The 20,000-nt window shown below is 47.2% G+C and overlaps 1 protein-coding gene across 1 annotated transcript in view; it reads left to right on the top strand.

The window, feature by feature from the left end:
- The window catches only part of mxd4 (MAX dimerization protein 4), a 42,980-nt gene extending 22,980 nt beyond the window's left edge, over window positions 1–20,000 (top strand). Inside the window, exons 4-6 of the mRNA XM_031814556.1 lie at window positions 9,159–9,273; window positions 12,040–12,202; window positions 18,632–20,000. Of these exons, the coding sequence (XP_031670416.1) occupies window positions 9,159–9,273; window positions 12,040–12,202; window positions 18,632–18,822 (469 nt within the window). The 3' untranslated portion in view covers window positions 18,823–20,000. The remainder of the gene's footprint in view (window positions 1–9,158; window positions 9,274–12,039; window positions 12,203–18,631) is intronic.

Raw genomic sequence — 20,000 nt, 5'->3', positions numbered from 1 at the left:
TTTCTCGTTAATGTAAACATGTGTGCCTGGGCAGGGGCTGAGGACCAGAGGGTGACAGAGAGAGAGACTGATGAGGAGAGGAGGGCTGTGTTCTGTGCTGTGTTCTGTGTCTGCTAGCCGCCAGGCTGGGACTGGATCTCTTCTTTCTTGTCCCACTTGCCCTCTCTCTCCTTTTCTCTCTCCTTTAGACCCCTCTCTCTCCTTTTCTCTCTCCTTTTCTCTCTCCTTTAGACCCCTCTCTCTTCTTTTCTCTCTCCTTTAGACCCCTCTCTCTTCTTTTCTCTCTCCTTTAGACCCCTCTCTCTCCTTTTCTCTCTCCTTTTCTCTCTCCTTTAGACCCCTCTCTCTCTCTCTCTCTTTCTCTCTCTCCCCTTTTCCCCTCTCTCTCTCTCTCTCTCTCTCCCCTATTCCCTCTCTCTCTCTTTCCTTCACTCTCTCCCCTCTTTCCCTCTCTCTCCCTCCCTCTCTCTCCCTCTCTCTCTCCGTCCCCTCTCCCTCCCCCTTCAGTCTGTCTGTCTGGTTGCCAGATGTGGAACCATTCACCATACTTGGCAACCCCAAAATTCCACCAACCCACCGTGGCGATACGATACAGGCGATCCAGCTCAGGCCCACTTACACCACTTACACTACTTGAAGTAGAGTAGGCTAACACCGTGGGGGCATTTAGAACTACTTAGGTTAAACGTTTTCGGCTTTTAAATGAAGCTTTTAAGAGTTTTTTTCCCCCGGAGTGTGTCGTAATGTCATGACCCATATCTGGTAAACAGCTTAGTATCAATTTAAAGGGAATGAGGCTTTCATTTTTGTCACCAGATGAACCGGGGGTTCTGTTTTGAGTTGAAGTGGTCAGAATTAGAAACAAAGAGGATGGCGGAGTATGTTTTCCAGAGCCAGTCAGACTATGTTCCCTCCTGTACTGGACATTAACTCATGTCTTTCTCCTCCTCTCTTATTCTTTGAACAATGTGGACGTCTCTCTCGGTCTCTGTTCTGAAGTCAAAACAAGCGTGTCAGGCACGGCAGGGTGGGTTCTTCTCCTTCCGGCCAAACATGACGAACCGAGTTGGCCTGGCGAGCGAGGGGAAACATCGCAGCAGTGTTTCTGCTGACCCCTGACCTTTACTAGAACGAACAGGCTTGGTCCATCGCCAGGCGCAGGCGTGCTGCTCATTCCTCCGCATCCACGGGTTGGTGTGTGTATGTGTGTGTGTGTATTTATGGGCTGTTGTCATTCAAAAAGACATAACGTAAAGCAAGCAAAGCAAAGTGAGAGGGTTAGGGTAGTGGGTTATGTTAAGTAGGACTGATTAGAATGTGGACACGGTGTTCTGAAGGACGGGAGTTGGGTTAGGGTAGTGGGTTATGTTAAGTAGGACTGATTAGAATGTGGACACAGTGTTCTGGAGGAAGGGAGTTGGGTTATGTTAAAGTAGGACTGATTAGAATGTGGACACGGTGTTCTGGAGGATGGGAGTTGGGGATCGCTTTTCCCAGTGGGTGCTTTGTGTTTGGCATTAAGCCTTTGCTTTGTGTTTGGCATTAAGCCTTTAAGTGTGTGTGTGTGTGTGTGTGTGTGTGTGTGTGTGTGTGTGTGTGTGTGTGTGTGTGTGTGTGTGTGTGTGTGTGTGTGTGTGTGTGTGTGTGTGTGTGTGTGTGTGTGTGTGTGTGTGTGTGTGTGTGTGTGTGTGTGTGTGTGTGTGTGTGTGTGTGTGTGTGTGCGTGCGTGAGTGGACGGAAGGGTTTAGTAAAAAAAATCAGAGTAATTCACAAAATGAACCACCCGACTGAGCCCAATCTCAGCAGCCAATGACAGCGGTCAGGTGGCTTCCTCTTGGACGTGACCGTGAATGGGCTGCGCCTCTCGCGGTCACAACAGTCCAGAGAGCCAGCTTTACAGTCTTGTTACCTCAAACCCTTACAATCCACCAGGGCCCAACAGTAGAGGGACTATAGTCTATTTCAGAGACCTACAGCACTGCCTGGAGGCTAATAACCATTTATGAGTCTTTATAATCCATATTAGAGCCTTATGTCACAAGCCCTTAGACTCACTATGATGTCAACCATAGATATTTAGACATAGATAGATATATGTCTCTACGTAGCTATATATACATATATACATATGTGTTTCTGATGTTAATACAGCCGTGTCTGTATGCTACTATACCTTGATGTGTTTCCATTCATACGGGTTGTTAGGGGGAAGTGTTCCCAGACCGGTTTGGCCATACGTAAATATGAGCACCTTATAGTGTGTTCAGATCAACCAGTTCTCTGTCATGTCTGCTGTCTGGATCATCAAAGGTTCCTATTCACAGGAACATAAAAGGGGATACTATTTTCAACCCACCCTGATGAATTGGAATGAGAAATGTGAAGTAGCTCGGTCTCAACGTTGTGTATCGGGAACAGAATGAAATGGGCATCCCTTTTCAAGGACACTATTGTGTGTGTGTGTGTGTGTGTGTGTGTGTGTGTGTGTGTGTGTGTGTGTGTGTGTCAGCCAGGCAATCTTGATAAATATTGAGTGACCAGGGTCTGGTTTAATAACAAACAGAAGTACGTAGCAGCAAGGATCTGTCAGGGAGAAACACACACACACACACACACACACACACACACACACACACACACACACACACACACACACACACACACACACACACACACACACACACACACACACACACACACACACACACACACACACACACACACACACACACACACACAAACACACACACTGCAAGGTTTCTGGAGTGAACACACACACACTGCAAGGTTTCTGGAGTGAGGTGACCAGGCATGAGAACAACTGGTTCATAGCCTCTGACATGCAAGGTTTGGGTCAGAAAGAGAGGGAGGGAAAGTCAAATCGAATAATCATCTACTTTCTAAAATGAAACATTTATTGGAGAATGACATAGCGGCAAACTCCATCCATCATCTCATCCTAAAATACTTTACAGATGTTTCTCTCCCCCTCCGAGCGAGGTCTGTGTTTACCTGGTATGAGGTGTCCAAACAGAACTGTTTCACTGCTGTTGTGATAAACAGAACCTGATTTCAGGTCAGATCACTCAAGACAGTTAGGATACTAAAGACCAGGTCTCTGTGCATGTGTGGATCTGGAACTGACTCCAGGTAAATCTCCAGTGGTAAATCTCCAGAGGAGGAGTGGAGGAGGGGAATTGGGGACTATGGAGGGGCTACACCTCGTTTAATTTTTTTTTTATAGAGCCAAGATGGTCGCCCATTGGCTAGGTTACGCTCGGATGATGTGTTCGCCAAGCCCTGCCTAGTGCAGCTGAGCACACTGAGCGGATGTTTCCAGCCAGAGGAGAAAGTAGTCTTCCACCACCAGATCGGACCCCAGCCACGGCCCTCGGCCTCCTTCCTGCCCGCTTCCTCTGGCCTCCCCTGGCCTGGGTCCAGCTGCTTCATGTGGGCTGGGGAGTGGGGAGAGTGGGGCAGGTTGGAGGTGGTGGGGTGGAGGCCCCCACCCCTGATCCTCCTCTGAAGACACTTGTTCTCCTGTGGGGTGGAAGGTGAGGAGGGTGTGTTGGTGTTGGCAGCCAGGGTGGGGTAACGTATTAGGGGGTGGGGGGGACGAGGAGGGGTAGGTGCCCCCTTGGGAGAAATAGGAATGAAAGTGCTGGAGCACTTTCACACGGCCCTCGTTCTCAGCTGAATTCCTGTCTGCACCTGCAAGATGTTTTTGCTCGACTATTTTTATAGAAATGCTGTACGTTTTTCTGAAGACCACAATGATTAAACACACTGAAGTGAAAGGTGCCATTCTAATTGAGGTTAGAGGGGAATAACGATGTTTGATGTTGGGGAGAGAAGATGGCTGCTAGTCTAACGGTTCACCTTCTGTTGTCTGGGTCTTATACTGACCTCCTAATGGAGTGGGCTGGGAGGAAGAGGGTCTCTCTTCCTATAAAACACAGGCAACGCCCTGCCGTGAAAAAGAAACAACTAGCTTGGGATAAGTACAAGGACCCTGTGTGTGTGTGTGTGTGTGTGTGTGTGTGTGTGTGTGTGTGTGTGTGTGTGTGTGTGTGTGTGTGTGTGTGTGTGTGTGTGTGTGTGTGTGTGTGTGTGTGTGTGTGTGTGTGTTTGCAAGCGTTCATGTGTGTGAGCTTGCTTGTGTGTGTGCGTGTACATGCGTGTACATGCAGCTGTGTGTGCGTGTTCACAACAGACCCAGGTGTGCTGGGCTCCTCAGCCAGAGAGCTAGCAGCCTGTCTGTGATTAGACTGATTGTAATGGAGGGATGACCTGAGGACAGACTGGAGGCAGTCTGCAGTTAGAACCAGTTTACTGTTCACATGGAGAGAAGCCTGGAGCTGGAGCAGAGGAAGGAAGGAAGCCTAGCTAGGACAAAGAAAGGCATCATGCATTATCCTAGAAAACAGAAGGCATTTTATTTATTTCACCTTTGTTTAACCAGGTAGGCCAGTTGAGAACAAGTTCTCATTTACAATTGTGACCTGGCCAAGATAGAGCAAAGCAGTGCAACACAAACAACACAGAGTTACACATGGAGTAAACAAACATACAGTCAATAAGACAGTAGAAAAGTCTATCTACAAGTCTATATATTTTAAAGCCCCTTTTTGGACAAAATGGGATAAAAGTAGCTATGAAAAGAGTTACACAAACTGACTATATGAGTAGTATAGGATAGGAGTGGAGGGTCTGATCCCACTAGGACACAAACTGACTATATGAGTAGTATAGGATAGGACTGGAGGATCTGATCCCATTAGGACACAAACTGACTATAGGAGTAGTATAGGATAGGAGTGGAGGGTCTGATCCCACTAGGACACAAACTGACTATAGGAGTAGTATAGGATAGGAGTGGTGGATCTGATCCCACTAGGACACAAACTGACTATAGGAGTAGTATAGGATAGGACTGGAGGATCTGATCCCATTAGGACACAAACTGACTATAGGAGTAGTATAGGATAGGAGTGGAGGGTCTGATCCCACTAGGACACAAACTGACTATAGGAGTAGTATAGGATAGGAGTGGTGGATCTGATCCCACTAAGACACAAACTGACTATAGGAGTAGTATATGATAGGAGTGGAGGATCTGATCCCACTAGGACACAAACTGACTATAGGAGTAGTATAGGATAGGAGTGGTGGATCTGATCCCACTAGGACACAAACTGACTATAGGAGTAGTATAGGATAGGACTGGAGGATCTGATCCCATTAGGACACAAACTGACTATAGGAGTAGTATAGGATAGGAGTGGAGGGTCTGATCCCACTAGGACACAAACTGACTATATGAGTAGTATAGGAGTGGTGGATCTGATCTCACTAGGACACAAACTGACTATATGAGTAGTATAGGATAGGAGTGGAGGATCTGATCCCACTAGGACACAAACTGACTATAGGAGTAGTATAGGATAGGAGTGGTGGATCTGATCCCACTAGGACACAAACTGACTATATGAGTAGTATAGGATAGGAGTGGTGGATCTGATCCCACTAGGACACAAACTGACTATAGGAGTAGTATAGGATAGGAGTGGTGGATCTGATCCCACTAGGACACAAACTGACTATAGGAGTAGTATAGGATAGGAGTGGAGGATCTGATCCCACTAGGACACAAACTGACTATAGGAGTAGTATAGGATAGGAGTGGTGGATCTGATCCCACTAGGACACAAACTGACTATAGGAGTAGTATAGGATAGGAGTGGTGGATCTGATCCCACTAGGACACAAACTGACTATAGGAGTAGTATAGGATAGGAGTGGAGGATCTGATCCCACTAGGACACAAACTGACTATAGGAGTAGTATAGGATAGGAGTGGAGGATCTGATCCCACTAGGACACAAACTGACTATATGAGTAGTATATGATAGGACTGGTGGATCTGATCCCACTAGGACACAAACTGACTATAGGAGTAGTATAAGATAGGAGTGGAGGATCTGATCCCACTAGGACACAAACAGAGCGGCCATTTTGGTTCTAAAGATGCCTTGGCCGTGTGATGTGCTCTTTGGTTTTGGGGGCGGTCGACTCACGTTACGACGTCTTTCTGAGAACACCTGTGTGGGTTTTTCTTGGCCAGCGTTGCCATGAGTCTGGCAGGAGGAGATATAGCCTGGAGAGAGTAGAGGAGACAGTAAAGGCACAGGCCCTGTGATATTTAGGTCAGTGTGTCAGGCTGTCAGGCCCTGGATATGTGTAGCCCATGTCGTGACCGGTTTGGGACTGGACATAGATTAGGTCATTTGTAAGCTTACGACCGTGACATACATTAAGGTACGATCTGTACTTAACTGTTGATTAAAACATGCATCCGCCATTTACTGGTTGCAAAAATTCTATAGGTTCGCCTAATTTCAGTTTATGTGACAAAACAAGCTAGTATAGTGTAGAGAATCATTGTACCATCTAAACCGCTGTGAAATATATTTTCCATAACCACAAATATTGGATTTCCAGCTGTTTGAAGCTGCTGTACAAAACCAAAAGGGAAGCCTAGAAATAGTGCACATTGATCAAATGTACCGCTTCTTAGACTTGCTTTCAATGAGAATGACAGATTTATAACTCATATTTCTTAAGTGCATTTTGTCGGGCTCCAAAAAGGTGACATTTTGCAGCTTTAACTGTTGATTAAAACATGCATCAAGATAATATCTCTCCTTAAATGTTGATTAAAACTTGCATCAAGATCATATCTCCTCTTAAATGTTGATTAAAACATGCATCAAGATAATATCTCTTCTTAAATGTTGATTAAAACATGCATCAAGATAATATCTCTTCTTAAATGTTGATTAAAACTTGCATCAAGATAATATCTCTCCTTAAATGTTGATTGAAACATGCATCAAGATAATATCTCTCCTGAAATGTTGATTTCATGTTTTATGGTGGTGGAGTATCATCTCTAGTATATTGCCTGAGCATCGTTCATTCATCTCTCCATCCCTCCATCATCTCTTCATCCCTGGCTGGTCATAAATGGTCAGCTTGTATTCCTGCACCACCTCTCCTCCTCTCCTCCCCCAATTGTGAGACCAAAAGGCCCACACATTATTGATGTTTGATTACCCTTTTCAATTTTCAGTTTACAATTAATTTTGGGTGCTCGTTAGCGCAACCGTTTGCTCACGAGTTGACGTAAAAGGCCCCGGCCACTATCCCAAAATGGCACCCTATCCCCTAGATAGTGTACTACTTTTTCAGAGCACATTGTGCACTATGTAGGGAATAGGGTGCCGATTGGGACGTAGCCAATCTCTTTGGCTCTCGTGCTACCAGAGGCAGTGCTCAACACAAGCATATTGTCCTCTCTCTCACTGTCTCTCTCTCTCTCTCTTTGTCTCTCTCTGTACTATGACATAATGTGACAGAAAGCACACTCACACACTGCGGCTGTCGGGAGTTATGCAACCTGCATGGCTGTGTTGTTTGGTCAGGCCATTAAACCTGCAGAAGGAGTGTGTGTGTATGTGTGTGGGTGTGGGTGTGTGTGTGTGTGGGTGTGCGTGTGCGTGCGTGCGACCTGCGCTCGACCCTTGCCACTCTCTCAACACACTCAGTCCACAAGCTTGAGTGTGTGGGAGCGTGTGTGTGGGGATGTATGGAGAATAGAAAGTGGATGTATGGTTGTGTGTGTGTGTGTGGTGTGTGTGTGTGTGTGTGTGTGTGTGCGTGTGTGTGTGTGTGTGTGTGTGTGTGTGGGAGCGTGTGTGTGTGTGTGAGCGTGTGTGTGTGTGTGTGTGTGTGTGTGTGTGTGGGAGCGTGTGTGTGTGTGTGTGTGGGAGCGTGTGTGTGTGTGTGTGTGTGTGTGTGTGTGTGTGTGTGGGTGTGTGTGATAAGAGCAGTTGGGGAAGCTGGGTGTTATAGAGTGTAGGACGTTCACCGTACAACATAGAGAAAAACGGGGCAATTCAAGAGGATGCTACAAAATGAACGTCAAACACTAGATTTCTTTGCCCTATGTCATTATACATTACATATAAGGAATCATTAGATTCTCTACAATATTAAAACCTTAATATACTTGTTCTTGCCAGTGTTGATGAAGTAAGAGCGTTAATTTGCTGGGACAGTTGCTAGTTTAGACTGCACCACTCTTGGTTGTAGCTCTTCCATATTTGGTGTTGTGGGGTGGTACCATTTGTTGGTGTTGCCGCTGGTTGGACCAATCAAAATCAACTTGATATCCTTGGCTTTCATTGTCTATATTGGCGATCAATCTATGTTGACAGGGGACGTTCCTATGGCAATTTAAAGGGAAATACTCTTTGTAAATAAATATATATTTAGTCCCTATTTAGTTTTGTATTCAGCAGAATTCATGTAGAAAAAGCCCATGTTTTCACTCCCGAACCTGCAGCCACTAGTTAGCTTGTCAGTTGACGATGGACGTTGGCGCCGTTCTGCCCTGGAGCAGCGCCACAGAGTTCTATGGAGCAGTGACCCCTTGTTGATCATGCCTGTGCTGACATTCCCTTCACCGTAAACATGCAACATTCTTAGAGTGAATCGTCTGTAACGTTGGAACCACATATGGTAGAGACATGGGGTATGGACTATTGTTATTCTGCCGGAATGAACATATTTGTATAAACCTTGAATGAATTCATTATTTTATGGGTGAACACCCTATAGAACACCCTATAGAGTGCTGACGTAATATGCGACTCTGCCCTTTGTCATGCATATAGGAAGGGTTTGCATTGCAAATGCGCTAGGATGTCATTTCTCCGTCCCTGATTTGACAGTGGCCTGCAACCAGGATGTGTATGCTCCCAGCATGTTTCACTTTGACCCCACCCCCACCACACCCCACCTGATAAGCATTGTGGTTGAGTTCCAGAGGAAAGTATGACACTGAAAACCAACAAAACAGTCACGTGATTAGGATCGCTCTCTAGCGAACCTCTTGCCATCTACTCTCCCTCCCCCATCTCCTCTCAGTCTCTGCGTGCATTTGTGCTCCTCTGTGTTTCTACCACACAGATGACTTCAAACGGATCTCTCTAGTTCACCTGTGTTGACCCTGCAGTGTAGGAGCCTTTCCTGTACATGTTGCTGACTCAACTCACTCCCTCACCACTCTCCACCTCTGGTTGTTTGTGTTACAGACGTGCCAAACTGCGGCTGTACCTTGAGCAGCTGAAGGAGCTGGTTCCTTTGGGTCCGGACAGCACTAGACACACCACACTGAGCCTGCTGAAAAGGGCCAAGATGCACATCAAGGTACCACGACCACACAGAGCCACAACCACAGCCAGAGCCACGCTGAATGTTAAATGCGTCCTTCTAGAATTGCCATATCAGGGACGTCAGTGTAGAAGTACAATTACTAGAATGAACATAATATGATGTCACCAAACTTGGTGTCTTTTGGAAGATCATTCTATGGTTTGTAATTCTACGGGCCACAGACATAATCTTATACTGTAATTCCAGAACAACGGAAACTGAAAGTTCTTGAACGTCAAATCACAAAACCACAGGCCTTTGAAAGGCTGTACTGTAATCATAATAAGTCATAATTATGCCACTGGGCCCAGTCGCACTCCAGAGGTGAATAAATTACTGCATCAGAGCTTTTCCTTTTCCTTTTAAAGGACCCCAGAGAGTTACCCACTAGCAGACAGACAGACAGACAGGAAGTAGGTCAGGAATGTCTCCCTGTCCTCAGGAAGTACCTCCTGATCCTACCTCAGAGGCTCAGTGCTCAGCTGCTGTTTCCTCAGAGTCTCCCTGCTCCGCCAGGCACTTACTCTCTCTACATCTTTCTTTGTAAGTCTCTTTCTCTCTCTGTCTCTCTGTCGCTCTCCCTCTCTCTCTCTGTCTCTCTCTCTCTCTCTGTCTCTCTGTGTCTGTCTCTGTCTCTCTGTCTCTCTCGCTCTCTGTCTCTCTCTCTGTCTCTGTCTCTCTCTCTCTTGCTCTCTCTGTCTCTCTCTCTCTCTTGCTCTCTCTCTCTCTATATCTTTCTTTTTAAGTCTCTCTCTCTCTCTCTCTCTCGCTCTCGCTCTCCTAAAATAAGAAAACATACTCTAATCTTTCAATCAGAGCCGTTAAGCCTTAAAAAAATGGCAAGCGTGCAAAAAGTAGCATTCCCATCCCCTAGACCAGGGAAGAAAAAAAGCCCCCTTGCTCATTACAAATGATAAGTCAACAAAGAGAAACTTTTAGAACATCGAGAACAAAATTCTGTAGTCAGATGGGGATGATTTTCAGATATGAGGTCGAACGTTATAATTGGATTTGGGGTTGGCTTTGGGTCAGCCCCCTCTACAGTTCATTACTTGTTGCAGCTCATGTACACCAAGTGACAACCCACTGGGCAAAAACAGATTGAATCAAGTTGTTTCAATGTCCTTTCAACCAAAAAATGGTGATGACATTGAATCAGCGTGGGAAACTGACTGGATTTGAAAAAAGTAATCAACCTAAGGGGATTTAGTCTTTTTCACCCAACTTTGAACCTAAAAGCAATGACATGGGGACACTTTTGTTGATTTTGCGTTAGTTGACCACTCAGCCAAATGGAAACCAAAACTAGATGTTGAAATGGCGGAGGGAAGCTTAATACGGTCGGTAAACAGGACCGCAGAAGGACCGTTTACGAAGGGAAGTAGATACTCTTTTTTTGAACCGCTACGAAACCGCAAGCGCTACAACATTGTTTACTTCGTGCATTAAAGCTACAATCTGAAGTGACAGCGGACTGAGTCTTAAATAATAGAACTTCATCGGTGAATTTGGGAACGGTTACATTTCTCTAACCAGGTCCCTCAACTTTCTACCAAACCAAGTGGCAGGGCTGTACTTTAGTTGCCAAACGAATTCCAGTTTGTGGCTTTACCGTTGCGATGCAGGAGACTTCAGATGGTTACAGTCTAGTTCTCCACAGCTGCTGCACGGACTGTGTGGGTGAGAGCGTGTGGTCGGTGGAAAAACCCTCATTTAACTCTTCACATCCTGTTTACGATACATAGGCCTGTCCTCTGGTGTGCTGGTGCTATAATATCTACGGTTTTAGTTTGGTTAGTAGGAATCTCTAAAAGCACAGGATTACAGCGCTTTGGTTCGTTGTCTTGTTCTTCCTCTGTTTAAAAATCCCTTGGTTGGAATTGTGTCGCAATCTGGGTAATGTGTGAGTAATATCTGCCGTTGGGTCAGCTGAAGTCATGTTGTTGCTATGGTTTCACTTCCTTATAATAATCACTAATGTGAGAGCATGCACGTGTGTGCGTATTGCTCAACCTCCAAACAGCTGAGTTTAAACTATCAGAATTCTCAAAATACACTGAAATACACTTAAAATTCTCAAAATACACGGACTAAAATACACTGACTAAAATACACTGACTAAAATACACTGACTAAAATACACTGACTAAAATACACTGACTAAAATACACTGACTAAAATACACTGACTAAAATACACTGACTAAAATACACTGACTAAAATACACTCCCGTGCATTTAACCCAGGTATTTGAAATAAGTATTTGAAAATACTGTCAAATACAATTTGGTAGACAATTTAGTTTTTTACAAATAACCATTCAAATACTCAAATAAAAGTACTTGTTTTGGGCTGTGTATTTGAAAATACTGAAATACACAGAAAAAGTATTTGAAATACCAGATACTCAAATACACATGTATTTGAACACGTCTGTCAAGTGTAAAATGTGTGTTTGCCCCAATGTCAGTCTAAATGTGTGTGTGCCCCAATGTCAGTCTAAATGTGTGTGTGCCCCAATGTCATTATGAATGTGTGTGTGTCCCAATGTCATTATGAATGTGTGTGTGTGTCCCAATGTCATTATGAATGTGTGTGTGTCCCAATGTCATTCTAAATGTGTGTGTGTGTGTGTGTGTGTGTGTGTGTGTGTGTGTGTGTGTGTGTGTGTGTGTGTGTGTGTGTGTGTGTGTGTGTGTGTGTGTGTGTGTGTGTGCCCCAATGTCATTCTAAATGTGTGTGTGTGTGTTTCCCCTGTAGAAGCTGGAGGAGGCGGACAGAAAGGCTCTGAACACCAAAGAGCAGCTCCAGAGAGAGCACCGCTACCTCAAACGACGTCTGGAACAGCTGGTGATGCCTGGAGGCGTGGAACGTACCCGAACCGACAGCCTAGGCTCCACCATCTCCACCGACTCAGAGCAAGGTACGCTGGGACACCCGCATGACACATGAGATACAAGGTACTCAGAGCAAGGTACGCTGGGACATAAGCATGACACACACACGCGGCTCCCTGAAGCCTTTAGTAACCTATGAATGTGGTTTCCATTTATCCTTTGACCCCCCTTTGATTTAACAACTAATGTGGATCAATAGAACCAGATGTGGGGACTCTTTAGGTCAAGTCAATGACTGTAAATGAACTAATTAGTGGTCAAGGGGAGGGGAGCAAGAACTGGCAGCACTGCAGCTCTTAATTAAGTAGAACACTCAGTGTTTTCTAGCACAGAATTAATCTATTCCACAAGATATAGTATGTTACAAACAGCACCAAACATCACCAAGCAGCACCAAGCAGCACCAAACATCACCAAGCAGCACCAAGCAGCACCAAACAGCACCAAGCAGCACCAAACATCACCAAACAGAACCCCTATACACCACTGCATTACCTTAGCCAATGATCTACCAGTTTGCTACAGCAGGAAAATGTGAATTATTATGTGGATTATAATTCATTTATATTTTTGTAAGGGGAAATTTGGTCTGAAATTACAAAGTGGAAATAACAAACTTTAGAAGCCTTTTTAAACCTCAAATACACCACAAGTATTATCCTGCAAAAGATAGTACTCCTGCAACAGGGTGATCAAATTAAGATCTTACATCTGTACAGACACACAAATCCCTATACTGTGTATAGCCACTGATCCATACATAATGCAAACAGGTCACCGACACCATCTGTATATAACCAAGCCAAGTTATACATACCAATTCTCTATATTGTTCGCAGCTTCGTTAAAGCCACTGACTCGGCTTGAGGGGCCCTGACCTCTTCACTTGATCCGATATAACCGTTCCTTAAAACAGCTGAGTAGTCCACTGAACCACTCCTTATCTAGCAGAAGCACTGATCCACATGTAATGAAGATCAATACTATCCACAGCTTCAGTGCAGGACTCTGCCTGACCTCAAACTCTACTACATAGAGTGGATACTGCCCTGAAGCCTCCAGGCCCTTGATACAACCTAGTTCCCTCTACCATGCTCTAGTCTATTGTGATGCCTCTCCTTCCCTGTCTGTTCTGGACACAGTGTTGACTTGATGGACTCCTATAGTGCTTTCGCCTACACCTCAATCTGTACAGAGCCTGAGAGAACTACAGGCCAGTGCATTACTCTGTACACACCTGGAAAAAAACACACACACACACAGACACACACACCTGTAAACACATACACACAACGCCCTCTTGACCCCTGGTGAAGACCACACACTCCTGCTGAGCCCAGCCTGGTTTAGAGGTCACGCCCGGGGGTCAAGGTCAAGCTACTCTGCTGTCACTCACAGTATTACTAAACACAGAGGCTGTAGCTAGACTGGAGCCAGGCTGTAGCTAGACTGGAGCCAGGCTGGAGCTAGACTGATGCTAGACTGGAACTAGACTGGAGCCAGGCTGGAGCTAGACTGATGCTAGACTGGAGCCAGGCTGGAGCTAGACTGATGCTAGACTGGAACTAGACTGTAACCAGGCTGGAGCTAGACTGATGCTAGACTGGAACTAGGCTGGAGCTAGACTGATGCTAGACTGGAACTAGACTGGAGCCAGGCTGGAGCTAGACTGGTGCTAGACTGGAACTAGACTGGAGCTAGGCTGGAGCCAGGCTGGAGCTAGACTGGAGCTAGACTGGAGCTAGACTGATGCTAGACTGGAACTAGGCTGGAGCCAGGCTGGAGCTAGACTGGAGCTAGACTGGAGCTAGACTGATGCTAGACTGGAACTAGGCTGGAGCTAGACTGGAGCTAGACTGGAGCTAGGCTGGAGCTAGACTGGAGCTAAGCTGGAGCTAGACTGATGCTAGACTGGAACTAGGCTGGAGCCAGGCTGGAGCTAGACTGGAGCTAGACTGGAGCTAGAAGGATGCTAGACTGGAACTAGGCTGGAGCTAGACTGGAGCTAGACTGATGCTAGACTGGAGCTACACTGATGCTAGACTGGAGCTACACTGATGCTAGACTGGAACTAGACTGAAGCCAGGCAGGAGCTAGACTGGAGCTAGACTGGAACTAGGCTGGAACTAGGCTGGAGCTAGACAGATGCTAGACTGGAACTAGGCTGGAGCCAGACTGATGCTAGACTGGAACTAGGCTGGAGCTAGACTGGAGCTAGACTGGAACTAGGCTGGAACTAGGCTGGAGCTAGACTGGAGCTAGACTGATGCTAGACTGGAACTAGGCTGGAGCTAGACTGGAGCTTGGCTGGAGCTAGACTGATGCTAGACAGGAACTAGACTGATGCTAGACTGGAACTAGACTGATGCTAGACTGGAACTAGACTGATGCTAGACTGGAACTAGGATGAAGTTAGACTGGAGCTAGGCTGGAGCCAGGCTGGAGCTAGACTGGAGCTAGACTGATGCTAGACTGGAACTAGGCTGGAGCTAGACTGGAGCTAGGCTGATGCTAGACTGGAACTAGGCTGGAGCTAGACTGGAGCTAGGCTGGAGCTAGACTGGAGCTAAGCTGGAGCTAGACTGATGCTAGACTGGAACTAGACTGGAGCTAGACTGGAACTAGACTGATGCTAGACTGGAACTAGACTGATGCTAGACTGGAACTAGACTGATGCTAGACTGGAACTAGGATGAAGTTAGACTGGAGCTAGGCTGGAGCCAGGCTGGAGCTAGACTGGAGCTAGACTGGAGCTAGACTGATGCTAGACTGGAACTAGGCTGGAGCTAGACTGGAGCTAGGCTGGAGCTAGACTGGAGCTAAGCTGGAGCTAGACTGATGCTAGACTGGAACTAGACTGGAGCTAGACTGGAACTAGACTGATGCTAGACTGGAACTAGACTGATGCTAGACTGGAACTAGACTGGAGCCAGGCTGGAGCTAGACTGGAGCTAGACTGGAACTAAGCTGGAGCTAGACTGGAGCTAGACTGGAGGCCAGGCTGGAGCTAGACTGGAGCTAGACTGGAACTAAGCTGGAGCTAGACTGGAGCTAGACTGGAGCTAGACTGATGCTAGACTGGAACTAAGCTGGAACTAGACTAGAACTAGACTGATGCTAGACTGGAACTAAGCTGGAGCTAGGCTGGAGCTAGACTGGAGCTAGGCTGGAGCTAGGCTGGAGCTAGGCTGGAGCTAGACTGGAACTAGGCTGGAGCTAGACTGGAACTAGGCTGGAGCTAGACTGGAACTAGACTGGAGCTAGACTGGAACTAGACTGATGCTAGACTGGAACTAGACTTATGCTAGACTGGAACTAGACTGATGCTAGACTGGAACTAGACTGGAGCCAGGCTGGAGCTAGACTGGAGCTAGACTGGAACTAAGCTGGAGCTAGACTGGAGCTAGACTGGAGCCAGGCTGGAGCTAGACTGGAGCTAGACTGGAACTAAGCTGGAGCTAGACTGGAGCTAGACTGGAGCTAGACTGATGCTAGACTGGAACTAAGCTGGAACTAGACTAGAACTAGACTGATGCTAGACTGGAACTAGACTGATGCTAGACTGGAACTAGGATGAAGTTAGACTGGAGCTAGGCTGGAGCCAGGCTGGAGCTAGACTGGAGCTAGACTGGAGCTAGACTGGAGCTAAGCTGGAGCTAGACTGATGCTAGACTGGAACTAGACTGGAGCTAGACTGGAACTAGACTGATGCTAGACTGGAACTAGACTGATGCTAGACTGGAACTAGACTGATGCTAGACTGGAACTAGGATGAAGTTAGACTGGAGCTAGGCTGGAGCCAGGCTGGAGCTAGACTGGAGCTAGACTGGAGCTAGACTGATGCTAGACTGGAACTAGGCTGGAGCTAGACTGGAGCTAGGCTGGAGCTAGACTGGAGCTAAGCTGGAGCTAGACTGATGCTAGACTGGAACTAGACTGGAGCTAGACTGGAACTAGACTGATGCTAGACTGGAACTAGACTGATGCTAGACTGGAACTAGACTGGAGCCAGGCTGGAGCTAGACTGGAGCTAGACTGGAACTAAGCTGGAGCTAGACTGGAGCTAGACTGGAGCCAGGCTGGAGCTAGACTGGAGCTAGACTGGAACTAAGCTGGAGCTAGACTGGAGCTAGACTGGAGCTAGACTGATGCTAGACTGGAACTAAGCTGGAACTAGACTAGAACTAGACTGATGCTAGACTGGAACTAAGCTGGAGCTAGGCTGGAGCTAGACTGGAGCTAGGCTGGAGCTAGGCTGGAGCTAGGCTGGAGCTAGACTGGAACTAGGCTGGAGCTAGACTGGAACTAGGCTGGAGCTAGACTGGAACTAGACTGGAGCTAGACTGGAACTAGACTGATGCTAGACTGGAACTAGACTGATGCTAGACTGGAACTAGACTGATGCTAGACTGGAACTAGACTGGAGCCAGGCTGGAGCTAGACTGGAGCTAGACTGGAACTAAGCTGGAGCTAGACTGGAGCTAGACTGGAGCCAGGCTGGAGCTAGACTGGAGCTAGACTGGAACTAAGCTGGAGCTAGACTGGAGCTAGACTGGAGCTAGACTGATGCTAGACTGGAACTAAGCTGGAACTAGACTAGAACTAGACTGATGCTAGACTGGAACTAAGCTGGAGCTAGGCTGGAGCTAGACTGGAGCTAGGCTGGAGCTAGACTGGAACGAGGCTGGAACTAGGCTGGAACTAGGCTGGAGCTAGACTGGAACTAGACTGGAACTAGGCTGGAGCTAGGCTGGAGCTAGACTGGACTAGGCTGGAGCTAGACTGGAGCTAGGCTGGAGCTAGACTGGAACTAGACTGGACTAGCTGAGGACTGGAACTAGACTGGAGCTAGACTGGAACTAGGCTGGAGCTAGACTGGAACTAGGCTGGAGCTAGACTGGAACTAGGCTGGAGCTAGACTGGAACTAGGCTGGAGCTAGACTGGAACTAGGCTGGAGCTAGACTGGAACTAGACTGGAGCTAGACTGGAACTAGGCTGGAGCTAGACTGGAACTAGGCTGGAGCTAGACTGGAACTAGGCTGGAGATAGACTGGAACTAGGCTGGAGATAGACTGGAACTAGGCTGGAGCTAGACTGGAACTAGGCTGGAGCTAGACTGGAACTAGGCTGGAGCTAGACTGGAACTAGGCTGGAGCTAGACTGGAACTAGGCTGGAGCTAGACTGGAACTAGGCTGGAGCTAGGCTGGAGCTAGGCTGGAGCTAGACTGGAACTAGGCTGGAGCTAGACTGGAACTAGGCTGGAGCTAGACTGGAACTAGACTGGAGCTAGACTGGAACTAGGCTGGAGCTAGACTGGAACTAGGCTGGAGCTAGACTGGAACTAGGCTGGAGCTAGACTGGAACTAGGCTGGAGCTAGACTGGAACTAGGCTGGAACTAGACTGGAACTAGGCTGGAGCTAGACTGGAACTAGGCTGGAGCTAGGCTGGAACTAGGCTGGAGCTAGACTGGAACTAGACTGGAGCTAGACTGGAACTAGGCTGGAGCTAGACTGGAACTAGGCTGAGCTATAAGGGGCTGGTGCAGTTAAAGATGCCATTTCTGCTCCTTCTGCTTATCCCAAATGAAGTTCATTTAAGTTAATCCCTCAAAGTTTTTGTATGAAACTCTCAAAATGACTGTTTATTGGGTGATGACATGGATGGCTTCTCTCGAATCATATGACCACGTTCCAGACATTTCTTTAAATGGGAACCGAGGTGACCAAGCTCTATGGCTGCGTTTGCACATGAAGTCCAATTCTGATGTTTTCTCACTAGTTGACCAATCAGATCAGCTCTGAAAAATATATGATGTGAAAAAAATCTGATTTGATTTGTCAACATACCAATTAGTGGAAGAAATGTATACAGTATCTCTCCTACTTGGCTCCTGGAGGCCCTGGGTAGGAGATGGGTGTTGTTGTTTACTGATCATGAGGGTGGTAAACACGTGGTGGATGTTTATCAGTAGGGGGGAGGGATTACTGGAGGTAGTACAGAGACCTGCCTGTTATACAAAGTTAATGGCCGTCTAAATCCGGCCCTAATCCGCCCGGCGACACACAGAGAGGGCTCCTCAGTGTACGTGCCCAAAGTTCAACACGAACAAAATACAACGCTGTTTTGTACCCCTCTCTCTCTCTGTCTCTGTCTCTCTCTCTCTCTCACACACACACACCACACACACACACACACACACACACACACACACACACACACACCACACACACACACACACACACACACACACACACACACACACACACACCACACACAACCACACACACACACACACACACACACACACACACACCATCTCCCTCCCTCTCCCTTTCCATCTCTCTCTCTTTGGTTTTGTTTCTATCTCTCTGAAAGTCCTGTTGTAGTTATTGATTTTATTCCATGAAATGTGGAGAATAACAGTTTGTCTGTCTCCCTCTCTCTCTATACAGAGGTGGACATTGAAGGCATGGAGTCCCCCCTGGGCGAGGGCGAGGGCGAGGGGGACAGCGTGGACGAGAGCATCAGTGACGACGGCCTCCTGGACGGCGAGGAGGAGGAGGACTACAACCTGCAGAGCAGCTCCAGCGACGCCAGCTACACACAGCATTCCTCCCACAGACTGCAGCCGCACCACTGCTAGGGGCCACCAGGGGCCCCCTGAGGGCCACACCTCCAATCAGCCCTCTATGACCCCAGCCCCACGTACCCTCCTATTCCCTTCCTACCCCCCCTAACATTGCCCCAGCACGCACCTCCTCCAGCCCACGCTACGCGGTCATCAGCCACCCCCCCAGCAAACAGCGGCTGTGGTCTCCCCCTCCCAATGTCCCCATTGGAGTTTATTCCTTGGAACCAGGAAGTAGACTGTAGATGTTCCTGTCGTGGCTGACTTCCTGACTTTTTCCTGTCCTAACCCCTACACCACACCCTACCTCACCCCTATCCTATCACCCCTTATCCCGCTTATCTTGCCTAACCTGACCCCCAGACCTCCCTCACCTCTACCTGTTGTTGTGGCTGCAGGCTCGGATATAGCAGAGCAGTTTGTGGTTTCGTTGGGGACCTCTGTGGTGTGGTGGCAGACAGCTTTGACTTGTCAATGGGAACTCAGCGTGTGTGTTTAACTGTGTGTGTGTTTGTGTGTGTGGCATAGTTGTGTGTGCGTGTGCGTGTGTGTGTGTGTGTGTGTGCGCGTGTGGTATAGGATAGAGCATTAGCTGGGGACAAACTTCAACTCCGTCATTTGAATGAGGCACAATTTCTGATGGAGAAAAAAAATAACGTTCTATTGGAATGTCCTATTGGAGTGTTCTATTGGAGTGTTCTATTGGAGTGTTCTATTGGAGTGTTCTATTGGAGTGTTCTATTGGAATGTTCTATTGGAATGTCCTATTGGAGTGTTCTATTGGAGTGTTCTATTGAGTGTTCTATTGGAGTGTTCTATTGGAACATATCTCTTGTTAATCTGCAAACCCCAATCAATGTTACCAAATGTACTGGACATTAGGGTCAATATTTCTAAGGGCAGCACATTGATATCTCTCCCTCTGGCTGAGTTCCTTAACCACTACTCCACACTACTGAACACGACACTAGAAGTGGGTCTGAAATGGCACCTATTCCTTATATGGTGCAAGTATCTGAAATGGCACCCTATTCCCTATATGGTGGCAGTGTCTGAAATGGCACCCTATTCCCTATATGGTGCAAGTATCTGAAATGGCACCCTATTCCCTATATGGTGCAAGTGTCTGAAATGGCACCTATTCCCTAAATATTCACACACCGTGCATCCTCAGAATGGAAAACCATACTTGA

This window comes from Oncorhynchus kisutch, unplaced genomic scaffold (assembly GCF_002021735.2).
Source record: "Oncorhynchus kisutch isolate 150728-3 unplaced genomic scaffold, Okis_V2 Okis07a-Okis12b_hom, whole genome shotgun sequence".
Classification (NCBI taxonomy): Eukaryota; Metazoa; Chordata; class Actinopteri; order Salmoniformes; family Salmonidae; genus Oncorhynchus; species Oncorhynchus kisutch.
Note: the sequence above shows the minus strand (reverse complement) of the source record. Positions and strands in the feature narration are given on the sequence as shown.